Genomic DNA, 12,899 nt, shown 5'->3' on the forward strand with positions numbered 1-12,899 from the left:
TATATATATATATATATATATAAATATATGAAAAAATGATGTGGGTACTTAAATGAAAGGTCTTGATGAGTGGATCATCGGGATGAGCTTATATCTTAGAAAATTTCAATACTTTACAAGTTACAAGGTCATTTTTTAATTATATATCTAGTGATAGAGTATTTTTGAATGCAGCCTAAAGACTTATCATAAATTGACTATTGGTGATAATGATATGAAATCATGAAAAGGCACAACTCCAGGTCATGACTTTTCCAACGATACCAAATTTAAAATTATTTTTAAATCACAATTTTTTAATTTCATAAAAAAGGTTTAATATTAAACACCAAAAATATAATACTTAATAATTGTTTATTTTAATCAATATTTTTTTCAATAACAAAAATTTCTTACACATTTTTTTAGGTAAAAAATTACAGTATTTTTTCTAAAAATAATTAGATAGTACATTATTAATTTTACATTTTACAAAAATATATGCATGTATTTTTACGACTAACTTAATATTCTATAAATAACATAAAAAAATAATAAATTTAATTTTTGAACTATTGATTTAAAAATCGTGGGTTTTTTTATAAACCTCAAGTGCTTAAAAAAAAATAATCCGATAAACCACGGAGTTTATTTTTCAATAAAAAAAGTTCTAAATAAAACAGGAGAATATTTCCGTCCCGCATTTTATTTCTAAAACGTCAATTACTGTTTTTTATCAATCATTTAATTATGATTGACTTACAAGCAGGTACTACACACGATAAACATTGACGTGGAAGCTAAATTTATATGTTTTTAAATAAAATCCGTACCATGATTGAAGCTCTGCGTTTGAAGTTCGGAAAAAAATTTAATCAAACCCGATTTTGTTCTAAATTTCCAATTTATTTAAAAAAAAACATTACTTTTTTTAATAATTAATATTAATCAATGCTGCGGCTTCCAAAAAGCATTCGCTTGTATTTTTTATTTTAATAATATTTTTAAAGCTTAAATTATTGAGAGAAAAAATATTAATTATTAAATAGGATGAATTTAATTGCCGGTCAAGAACTACTTGAACAATTTTATTTATAAAAATAAAAAAAATGATATTTAAATTATAATGATCAGTGTTTATAAATATATATGAGAAATTATTTATTTATCGTATGATAAAATTTATAAAAGCTATTCGTTGGGGGAAATGGTGGGGTCGAAAGAGTTGGTAATCATTTTTTTATCGTCAGTGGCAGCAGATGTATGAGGGGATAAAGCTGGTTTTTTTATCGCCTCTTGTTCCTCGGCTGGCTTTGATGTATGCCCAATGATCCTCATCAGACCTTTGTAATTAATTAACTCAATCAATTTATTTACAAAGTACTTGTCCTCTTAGTTCTAGTTACTGTATCCTATATCTACGTACACTAATCCGATCTATTTTCCAGATATTTCAAAGTATTGCTACTACCTATGCATTTTTTTTTATCTTTGGTCATTAATCATGATCATTACTTTAATTTGCGCTTTTTTAATTTACAATGAGAAATTTATACAGGCTTATTTTTAGAGAAGTTTTTATAAATTATTTGAAAAAAAAAATTTTTTTGATTGTTCAAAATTTTGAAACAAATCTTAAAAAAAAATTATATTTTAAAATTTAAAAAGCACAAAAAAAATTTTTTTGTAATATTTAAAATTTTTTAAAATATTTATAACATCTCCCTTGAAAAATTTGATAATAAAAATTAATTAATTTTTAAATTACATTTTACTTAATTTATATTATTATTATATTCATTTTTTCGAGAAAATTTGGTAAATATTTACAAGTGGGGTCATCTATTTTAATTTTTATTTTTTTGAACGAAATTTCTATTTGATTTTATTAATATATTTTTTTTTAAATACATAAAAAAAAAAGTTTAAAATTTCTAGAAAATTGAAATATCGACGTTCTAATTAGCAAATTCGATTTCAAAGAATCTTCCATTTGTACGAAAAACTAATTAGTTCAAAATTTATTTTCATTTTAAAAAACAATTTAATATCCAATAAATGTATAATATTTTAGTTTGGGTCATTCAAATGATTTATAATTAGACTATTACTACATCAAAATTTTAAAAAATTACCCTCTAAAAAATGAGGAGCTGGACCAATTGCTAATTAGACCGTCGACATTCGCCTTTTTTTTCTAATTCTTCATTTTTTTATGTACTTTTAAAAAAAAAATACATCAAAAAAAGATAAAATAAAAATTTTATCCAAAAATATGAGAGCCAAAATTTTTTCCAACTATTCAAGGCAAACAAGCTATCGAAATCTTTATTGTTCTCTTTCATGACATTTTTTATTGTAAAAACAAGCAGAAAAAAAAAATTAAAATATGTTAATTTTTCACCTACACGAAAAGAACAAGATGACACTGGATATCATCCCAGATTATACTGCGTGATATCTGGATTATACTCATTATAATCCAGATTATACTGTGTGATATCTGGATTATAGTCATGATAATCTGGATTATACTAGCTACTATCTGGATTTTTTTTTTTCACCCAGTATAATCTAGGATGATATCCAGTGTAATCTTGTTTTTACCGTGTAGTTATGGTCCAAAATGAGGTTGACCCCACTTGTAAATAATTACCGAAAATTTTTTTAAAGCTTTTAAATAAAATAAAAAAAAACAAATTTTGATTTTTATTTAAAAAAAATAATAATAATCATAATAAAAAATAAATAATTTGTCACCTATTGTTTCCCCGTTGGCGATGATTCCTGTTCATGCAGCAACCACGTAGTCCAAGTGAAGTGAATTTAAAAAATATAAAAATAAAAATGTCTTGTTAGTCACGCTCGTCTACTCGAGTCTATTTTATCAAGCCCATCGATACAAAAATAATAATAAAAAAAAAAAAAAAATTTAAAAAAGAGTTTCTCTCATAAAAACTTTTTTTTTTCAATCCATACATATAATAATATATTATTACTATTATATATATATTTTTTCAATTCCTACAAAAGTAAGATTGAGACAAAGTAACACTAGCTTACTTACCTAAATGCTACATGAACATTTTTATCTCCCTCCCCATCATTCCATCTTTCTCTCTTTCTCTCTGTCAGACGGGGTGAATCGATTCGGGTAAAGTGGAGCATTGGGAGCAGAGTCGAGCTTGAGAGCTACAGCCTGAGGGCCGAGGGTGTATAAGTAGTAAAACCCAGTAGTAGTGAGCCACTGGGGCACTGGTTGTTGGGCGCCAGATACTCCAGCGACAGAGACACCCTCGTATAGACAGAGAGAGAGAGGAAGATTCGAGTTTCGTGATACAAAGGTAGCGAGTGTGAGTGTGAGCAGGAGGAGAAATATCTTCTCCGTCCTCCGGGGGAGGAAAGCTCGGTGCTTTAATAAAAAATAGTTAGCGCCAACTTACACTCACCGTTGTCGCGGTACTTGCTGAGTTGCTGATAGACCTGTTTCATCCGCTCGATGTTTATCCTTGAGCTTTTGCTGTGATTAACCATCGGCAGCGAGTAATCACGCCCGATCATACATTTAGCGGACCTTTGGACGCATAGAGGCGCCACCCACGGCTCGTGGATGTAGCGCGTAGGGTAGTTCTTCAGGACTGGCAAATATCGTCTATTTTTTTGTTTTATTTTTTCAAATTTGATTGATCAATTTGTTTTTTTGGATTTGAAAACAGACATAAAAATTATTTGGTTATTAATACAGTGAGAAAAAAAATTTTTAACACTCAAAATTTACCAGAATTTAAAGAAAATTCAATATTTAATTTTTTCTGAATATATTAAGGACATGTAGTGTTGTCTGATGTCAGTAATTTAGTCTTGACCAGTGACAACAAATGCCAATTGAATATATCAGCTTGTTTATTTGAAACACATGTAAAATGTACTCAAGAAGGTTATCAGACTAACTGTAAACACTTTAAACACCGGTTAAAAAAATTAAACTAGATAATTTCTCTTGCGGCCTCCATCAAAGTATAGTAAATAAAATTTTTTATTGATAATTAGTTTTCTACCCTAACCTAGTTACATTTTAATAATTCTTGCTCATAAGTAATCTGAGCTAAAAAAAAAATCAATTTCAAAAATTGTATGGTTGTACGTTTATTAGCAATTTCTTTATAGTAAAGTTTACTTAGTTGACTAAATGATGGGTTTTGAGATAAGGCAGTTTTTCGCGTGAACATTACCTATTTTTTTATCATTTTGTTATTATTTTTTTTTTTTTTTCAATGATTAAATTTAAAAATAAAAGAATCAATTTATAAAGGACTATTATTTAGGTACTCCTTCAAAGTTTCATCATTTTTTTATTTAATATAATTACTTGGTTAAAAAGCGTTCCAGTATCTTGTTCAAAATTTTAATATTCACTGATCCTACACGTAAAGAACAAGATGACACTGGATATCATCCCAGATTATACTGAGTAAAAAAAAATTTTTAGATAGTAGCTAGTATAATCCAGATTACAATGTTTATAATCCAGATATCACGCAGTATAATCTGGGATGATATCCAGTGTCATCTTATTTTTTCCATGTACATGTTCTTAATAAAAATGAATTTTGATATTTTTTTGTCAGAAAATTAATTAATTTTTTTCTATAGATAATTTATATTTTTTCTCAATGTAATGATTATTTTTTGGTTGATAAAATAAAGAAGAAAGAATAAAAAAATAAATAACAGAATAAAGTAAGTATTAAAGGATATAAAAGCTACCTGATGTAATCGCCATTGGGATCGGCTTTGCGACCGAACCGTACTGGACAATAACAATGGAAAAATTGTTGAAAAAATGAGCTGCAAGAGAGCCACATCCACATACCGGCATTGACTGACCAGTCTGCATCCAGTAATAGTTGATCGAATATCTGAATGATTATTAAAATTATTAAAATTATTAAAATTCTGTATTTAGCAATAGATATTGTTATTAAATATTTATGAAATTTTTTAGGGTGAAATAGCATAATTATTATGTTATATGAAGACAATTAGTAGGAATCTCACGTAGAATAGAGAACAATACATCTAGGAGTATTTTAATTTGATACCTTCATTCCTTCTTCCCAAGAGATCCAAAGATCGCCCCTTGTCAAAAAACAAGCGACTGCATGACGGGCGAGATGATGAATCCAACCCTCCTCACGCAATTGAGTCATTATTGCGTCGATCCACGGAAATCCTGTTTGCCCCTGAGTATTTTTAAATTATCATCATTAATATGGTATTATTATTATTAATTTCGATTTTCAATTTTAATAATAATAATAATAATAATAATCACATTAGCCCATTTGGCAAGAGCTTCATTATTTTTATCCCAAGGAATTTGCAGACAAATAGGATTCCCCTGCATCCGATCAAAATTTGGATTTTTAGTCGCTGCGCAATAGAAAAACTCTCGCCAGAGCAATTGTCCGTGCAGAGAAAGTGGCGGGGAGGCTTTTTTTATCTAAACAGTAAAAATTGAACAATAAAATTGGTACAAAAAATAATTTTGAACCATCGGATCAGTAAAAGTTCAAACCTTGCGATACAAATCTCTAAGTTGATAATAAAAGAGTCTGGTACTGAGACAACCGAATCGTAAATAAGGCGACAAACTGGTCTGATTGGGCAGCAGAGACTGGGGTGTCATTTTGGGCCTTCCGAAGCTCGCGACCCAGGCTTTACGACCTAAATGTCGCTCCAGTCGTGCCAATGCCTCACTTTCGCCTCCGACCCACACTGACGATTGGAGGCCCTCTGTGTCGAACCCTGAGGGAATAATAACCAGCCGTATTCAATCTCTTTATCCAACAATCGCTTCAAGGGTTAGATATTTCTTCACTAATTGTTAATTGCTCAGTTATTCATTTGATGTTTAGATAAAATGACTTTACGAACAATTTAATACGGTAATGTTAGGACAGACATTTGATGACGAGAATCGGAGTTGTCTTACCAAGTTCTTCGAGGGTTGGAACACCATACAAGTCGTCGTGGTCTTCTCTAAGGGGTGTGAATGCGTCGCCGATACACTCAGCGGTTATTGTAGGTACTGGAGGTACCGGCGGGTCCATTTCTGCGACAATGTTTTGGAATTGGTGATATGTTAATGGTGGCTTTCCTCCATTTCTGTCTAAAATTCTTAAAAAAAAAAAATCAAGACTATTTTAAGACTTTTTTAAGACGTAAAAAAAAATTCCGAGAGTAGATTTTTGAAATTTGTTTCTCGAATTTGTTACGAAAATACAACAACATCAAAGTGAGAGCTCCGGATAATTATTATAGAGTCTTAAAATAGTCTTGAAATAATTTAAAAATCGTCTTAAAAAAATCTTAAGATAGTTTTAAAAAAATCTTACAATAGTCTCAAAAAAATCTTAAAATAGTCTTAAAAAAGTTTTCAAAATTTTTTCGAGACTATTTTAAAATGAGCTAACAGCGATAGAGCCCCGGAAAATTAAAACGTAGCGTCTTAAAAAAGTATTAAAATTGTCCGACAATAATTTTTCAAAAATTTCAAATTCAATTTAAAAACAGCGTACTTAAAAATCTAGCGGTTAGAAAGTCATAAAATCGTCTAAAAATTAATATTCATCACCAATTCGAGAACCAAATTTCAAAAATCTGCTCTCAGATGATTTTTTTTTTTTGGAGTCTTAAAAAAGTCTTGGTTTGTATCACGTTTAAGATCTTAAACAAGCGACAATTTTAAGACGAATTTTTTTTACACGAGAAATTAAAAAGAAAACACAATAATAATAATTTTTACAAAAAAAATTTGCGACAAAAAAAAAGATAATCTGAAAAAATTTTTTTTCTAATTTTTTAATTAAGTAAAAAAAAAAAAAAAATAATTTAATTTTTTACTCGAGGATCACTAGATCCCCGTCACTCAACTCAGACTAAAAAAATGAAAATAAAAGTAAAATATTAATAAAAAAAATAAAATAAAAAAATGTAGTTACACAGTACATTTAAATAAATGGGAAGTGTATGTATAAAAAGAGTAAAAATATATGTGACCGACAATAGCGCACCTGGCGCATCAAAGAGATTAAGAGATTCTCGAGAGAAATGGAAATGAAGAGGCTCGAATTATAACGAAGTATCAAACCGTGCGTGAGAATTAAACGCAAAATCTACGAGCTTGGCATTTAAACTTGTACCACTCAATCTTGGAAACGTGTGATAGATGTTTGTGGATAAAAAAATATGAGAGAGAAACGTCGAAAGGACACGGGCTCCACCAAAACCACCCGGGTGATAAAACTAAAAACAAAAACCAAAAAACTACATAAAAATCCAAGCCCGTAAACTTTTTACCGAGATATTTATGCACTCTATTCTAGGACGAGATAGATAACGAATTATATTCATCCGTATGTCTGTTCGTTGTCGTATAATATTTTTTTTTTCCTTTTGCTGATTTGACGGAAAATTATTACGCTCGCGGGGCATATTTCTTTTAATGCCAATGAACACGTTAATTGATTTCAGTGAATTTTATTAGACTTTTTTTTTTTTTTTATTGAGTTGACAACTTTGTATAAAAAGCCGATTGATTTTTATGACTTTGGGTGGTTTCAAAAAGTCAATCGGACCCCGATTGACGGATTTTAGGGTTGATTCGAGAATTTTATGACGATAGGGACTGACATTATCGCTTGAAGGGTGCACTGATAGAAAATTTTATTCAATTTTTAATAAATTAATTGATTTAGAAACAATTTATTGATTTGTTGAATAAATTTTATTGTTATTTAAGCTTTTATAAATATTTTTCATCCATTATTTATCAGTTTTTATGAATTATTTTTATTTGAGACATTTTTTTATAAAAAAAACTATTAAAGAATAAATTATTAATTTATTTAAAAATTAATGAACAATTTGTTAAATTGTTTGTTCAAAAATATTTATTAAAAATTAATCAATAAATAGTTATTATAAATTAATAAATAATTATTTACTAAAAATTAATAAATAATTATTCATTAAAAATTAATAAATAATTATTTATTAAAAATTAGTAAATAATTATTTGTTAAAAAATAATTCATCAACAGTTACTAAACCTAACTAAATATTACTAAATCCTTCTATCAGTGCGGACTTCAGACATTTGACAGATTAATTTAATCCGTCTTAACATGTACCACCGCCAACTTATTGCATAACTAATCCCTAAAATGTCACATCAATAATTACCAAAAAATATAAAATAAAAACTCACTCATCTAATTTATAAAGTGTGTGAGAGACCATCTGAAGAACAGAAATTCCAAGTTCCCTACAAAGCGTGGTAATATTATGATCCCTCGCGCGGCCAAAGGGCTCGGGATCTTCTTCAAAAGTGAGATTAGTGGTCCCCCATTCGCGGAAGATCTTCGGCAAGACGTCTGCCGGCTGTCCGCGAATTACAAACAGCCTCGAGTTTAATTTCCTGAGCGAGGCGTCGAGATCTTCCAGGCACTGGAGGAGAAATCTGTGCGGAAATAATCTGTAGTATCTTTCATAAGTGAAAGAATTGTTAATAAAAAATGTAAAGGAGAGAACCTCCACTTGTTGATGCCGATGCTTTTACTTCCAGCTGACCAGGGATCAATCACAAAAACGCATCGGAAGGTATTGGCTCCGTTGAGACCCTCTCTCAGGGAGGGATTGTCATGTAGACGGAGTCCTTTTCTGAACCAATGAACCGTGTGCTTACCTCTGTCACCAGTCGTTGCACTCCCGGTGGTTGTTGTCGCCGTTCCAGTACCACTTGCTGTCCTGTTCGGGGTGATCGAGGCATGTTTTACGCCCTCACAGCTCGTTACACCCCTACCGCGGTTGTTGTGCCGGCTACCGGTCATACCTTTCCTGGTTTATTTTTTATTCATTCTTTTTCTTCTCTTACATCTTTTGTTTTACTGGAAATAAAGTTATTTTTGTTTTTATTTATTTATTTAATTTTAATGCCAAGGCGTTGAGCCGAATGGCAAATTTTATATACATAGATAGTGTTCAAATAAGTGCAATAAATTTTGAAGCATTAATAAAATATATAAAACAGATTGCATTTAAAAACAAAAATTCACATCACGTTATTATATGATTTTCCAGCATATTAATTTCTAACTAGGGTAAAAGTACCGTTTTTGGCCACCTTAACACCGTTTTTGGCCAGTTAATAACATTTGAATTAATTTATAAAAAATTATAATACTATAACCATATTTTTGTTGAATTTTTTAAAAATTTATATTAAAACAAATTGAGTTCATAATGGTTTATTAATATAAATTCATTTCTATAGTTTATTTGGACAATAAATGGTCATAAACGGTACTTCTACTCTATTCAATACTTAATAAAAAATCAAATAATTTAATTTTAAAAGTCTCTAAACTAAGAACGTTTATAATCTCAGGAGGTAAGTCCTTCCAAAACCGGATAGCCGATACTACAAATGAATGCTCATAGGTCGTAGTTGTAAAATTTAGAATCTTGAAAGAGATCTTACTATTCTTAGCTGGCAGCCTATCTGATCGCCTAATTTCAGGATCTTCTTCTGTAAATAATCTACGTAGAAACTTCGGTTCATCCGTCGTTATTCTTTTGAAAAATAAACAATTTTTTTTATAATTTTTTTACGAAATAATTGAATTTATTTTTAGTTAAAAAAATTTTTCATATCCTTTTTTTTCACTAAAATTTATTTTTACTTACAAAATTCCTTCATATCTTATTTTTTTGACAAATTTATTCTATTAATAAAATTTGTTCTTTTTTTTTTCTTTAAAATTAAATTTACTATTGTTTAAAAAATTTTCTTATGACAATTTATTAATGAAAGATTTTTTTTTGACACTTAGTGTCTATTTTAAATTGTTTCAAAAAATTTTTGGAGTTCAGAAGAAGTTTATTTTTCAAAGAAATTTCATTAAAAAAATTTTTTCAATTTGATTTGTGCAGAAAAAAAAAATTTTGAGCACTTAGTATTATTTTAAAATGTTTTAAAACTTTTTTAAGTAGAAATAAAAAATTTTAAAAATTAAAGAAATTTGTATTTTATTTTTATTAAAAATTTTTTTTCATCATTCAAGTAAATTTTATGAGATTGAAGAATTTTTTTGTCTTGAATCAATACAATGAAATTCTTTAAAATAATTTTTTTATTTAAAATCAAGTTAATTTTTATTTCAGTACAATAATTAATTTTAATTATTTTCTAAATTATAAATAAAATTTTGTTGTAAATAATAGAATAAAACACAAAGTATTATTCGCTCAAAAGTAAACTAAATTTAGTTCCCAAGCATTTATGGTAAACTGACATCTCATTACTTTGGATTACCCGAAGTATGATATAACATTGCAACTATTAAGTAATGATCCATATACTCGGTTTACATAAACAGTAGTCAGATTGTAAAGTAATAGCGGCTGTTGCTGTTGGAGCTACAGGGCGAATAGAATAAAGAACCGCATAAGAAACAACGGGCTGCTTTGAGCGCAGTATCCTAAGAGAAAGTCCTCTTTAAAGTTATTTTATTTAAATTTATTTATTCAACTCTGCCGGCGGAGTCACGTGTACGGTAACGTGCTAATATTATTATATACATTCACTTAATCGTTCCCTTTCTCTCTGTTTTATTTTCATGTACATTGTACTTAAATATATCAATAAACAATGGACAAAAAAAGATGTATTGCGCAACTTTTGAATGAATTTTTTTAAAGGGTGAATTTAAAAATTAATTAAAAATTGATTTGTTTTACTCGGGGAGAAAAAAAAAGAGAAGAAAAACAATAGATCGAGAAATTCTTTATTGTCTGCGACTACTATTTAATAATTATACGATCGAGTCTTCAAGTCGACACAGTAATTATCGGAGTTTTTCAGAGAGACAAGAGATAAGAGACAAGAGCTGACGAGAGACCGGGTTACAATCGCGTTAAAAATTAGTCAATAGGTTTCACCGCTGAATCGATCACTTCTACTTCTCATATCGCCGTCAGCAGCACAAGGTTATAGACACTGAGAACTAACGCTATTGTCTGTCGTCGTGAAAAAATAATAATCATTTATTTGCTTTTTTTTTTTAATTATTATATTCTCTGGTTTTATTCTTTTTTTTTTTTTTTTTTTTTTTTTAAGGTTTTATTTATATCAATGTTATTTGTCACCGTAGGAAGATATTTTAATTTTATAAAAAGTCACTTTTTATATCGGTGAATGAATTGATTTTAATGAAAACAATTCATGGCTGGACGATTCTATCCAGAATTCTGATGACAGAAAGCTATTATTAGTTGAATTATAATTAGATCTCATGTATTACTATAACACTTTTATTTATTATTGTTACTAGCGACCTTGCAGTCAATATGTGACCGCCGTGACTTGTGAAATATAAATAAATAAAATTTTGCTTTATTAAATAATAACTTTTGTTAAATTGCATTGTACTTTCTTAACTACTGACGTTTTTTAAGATATAAGCTCATCTCGATGTTACATTCATTAAGAGTTTTCATTTGAGTACCCACATCAATTTTTCATATATTTTATATATTTATATATATTATATATACATAAATATATGAAAAATATATCAAAATGCATGTGGGTACTCAAATGAAAGCTCTTAATGAATGTAATGTCGGGATGAGCTTATATCTTTAAAAATGTCAATAGTTCACGTGTTACAAGGTCATTTCTCAATTATGTATCTAGAGATAGAGTATTTTCGAATGTAGCCTAAGTACTTATCATAATAAATTGACTATTGATAAGAATGATATGAAACCTTAAAAAGGCACAAATTCAAGTCATGAACTTTGCAATGACACTAAATTTCACTGAAAAAAAACCGATTTTATCATATGACTATCCTGGAGACAAAATTTTTCTTATTCTCTCAATAATATAGATTATTACTATTATTGAAAATTGAAATTAATAGTAATAACAATTAATTTCTTATTAATAGTAATAAATACTTAATAAAATTTAATAAAAACTTGATTTTTATTGAAAAACAAAAATTTTGTATTTCATAAATTTTACTTGAAATTTTTTAAAAAATTTAAATAAATCTCTCTAAAAAATTGAAATCATAAGAAAATAAATAAACCAAAATGTAATTTAAAAATAAAATTAATAATGTCAATTTAATTAAAAATAATACAAACCTTAAAAATTAAGAATTAATTCCAAAATCGGAGCACAGAGTATCACAAAAAACAATCACTTTTCACCCATACCTGCCAATAAAAGCAAAAACACTAAAAATTTTTAAAAATAAAAAACGAAAACATACAAAAATACGGACACTATTTTGAATTGTTTGAAAAGCTTGAGCTACAGTTGTAAGATTAAACGTTGTTCCTGACGAGGGGCCTGAAGAGTGTGTTTCAAATCCACGCTGAGTGCAACGTGATCACATACCCGGAGACTAATACGATTGGTCGCGTTAATCACGTGATCATTAAGTCACGTTGCACTCGTCGTGGCTCATTGCCTTACTTTGTATCATATTTAATATTATTATTTAAATAATTGTCTTATTTTGCAACCCCACTACCAAGACTGATATTTCTTCTTGTGCTTATATTATGTCTAGGGATAAATTATTGCAATTAATTTTTATGAATCGAAACATATTTTTCGTAAAGATACAGTGATAAAGCAATAATGCAATTAATATGTCGATACTAAATGGTAAATGTACTTGTCTGGAGAATACGATCTTTATCTCCTTTCGCTTAACACACTAAACTCAATACCATATAACACATTCCCGTCAGTATCTATGTCTTAATGGGTAATACTTACTGTTAAGTTGAGTTACGCTTATGTATTGAACATGTAATAGATTACGTTCTGTTACAAC

General features: G+C 28.5%; 1 protein-coding gene across 4 annotated transcripts; it reads right to left on the reverse strand.

The window, feature by feature from the left end:
* Positions 1-363: 363 nt before the first annotated feature.
* Phr6-4 ((6-4)-photolyase) lies at positions 364-12,522 on the reverse strand. Of its 4 annotated transcripts, XM_074253299.1 has the most exons (12): positions 12,199-12,517; positions 9,524-9,615; positions 8,575-8,930; positions 8,252-8,503; positions 5,975-6,159; positions 5,558-5,787; positions 5,315-5,482; positions 5,082-5,222; positions 4,747-4,898; positions 3,429-3,631; positions 2,740-2,766; positions 364-1,322 (listed from the first exon to the last, which is right to left on the reverse strand). In XM_074253299.1, the coding sequence occupies exons 3-12, from the start codon at positions 8,871-8,873 to the stop codon at positions 1,171-1,173; spliced, it is 1,809 nt and encodes a 602-aa protein (XP_074109400.1). In that variant the 5' UTR covers positions 8,874-8,930; positions 9,524-9,615; positions 12,199-12,517; the 3' UTR covers positions 364-1,170. The 4 variants fall into 4 exon arrangements, 3 of the variants coding, with proteins under 3 accessions (XP_074109400.1, XP_074109399.1, XP_074109401.1); XM_074253298.1 differs by lacking the exon at positions 9,524-9,615 and having other exon boundaries at positions 12,199-12,516; XM_074253300.1 differs by lacking the exon at positions 9,524-9,615 and having other exon boundaries at positions 1,208-1,322; positions 3,423-3,631; positions 12,199-12,522.
* Between the last annotated feature and the right edge of the window lie 377 nt (positions 12,523-12,899).

The sequence above is a fragment of the Cotesia typhae genome, unplaced genomic scaffold, assembly GCF_013202065.1.
Source record: "Cotesia typhae breed Kobodo isofemale line unplaced genomic scaffold, CoteBio_Ctyphae scaffold_13, whole genome shotgun sequence".
Taxonomy (NCBI): Eukaryota; Metazoa; Arthropoda; class Insecta; order Hymenoptera; family Braconidae; genus Cotesia; species Cotesia typhae.

Bases quoted from the DNA above. Each gene is read 5' to 3' on its own strand.
- Phr6-4 (XM_074253299.1), bottom strand. From the start codon at position 8,873: ATGACCGGTAGCCGGCACAACAACCGCGGTAGGGGTGTAACGAGCTGT. The intron at 6,160-8,251 runs GTGAGTTTTTAT...TTTTTTTTTAAG, and splicing joins ACACTTTATAAATTAGATGA to AATTTTAGACAGAAATGGAG. The intron at 5,223-5,314 runs GTGATTATTATT...AAAAATACTCAG, and splicing joins CTCTTGCCAAATGGGCTAAT to GGGCAAACAGGATTTCCGTG.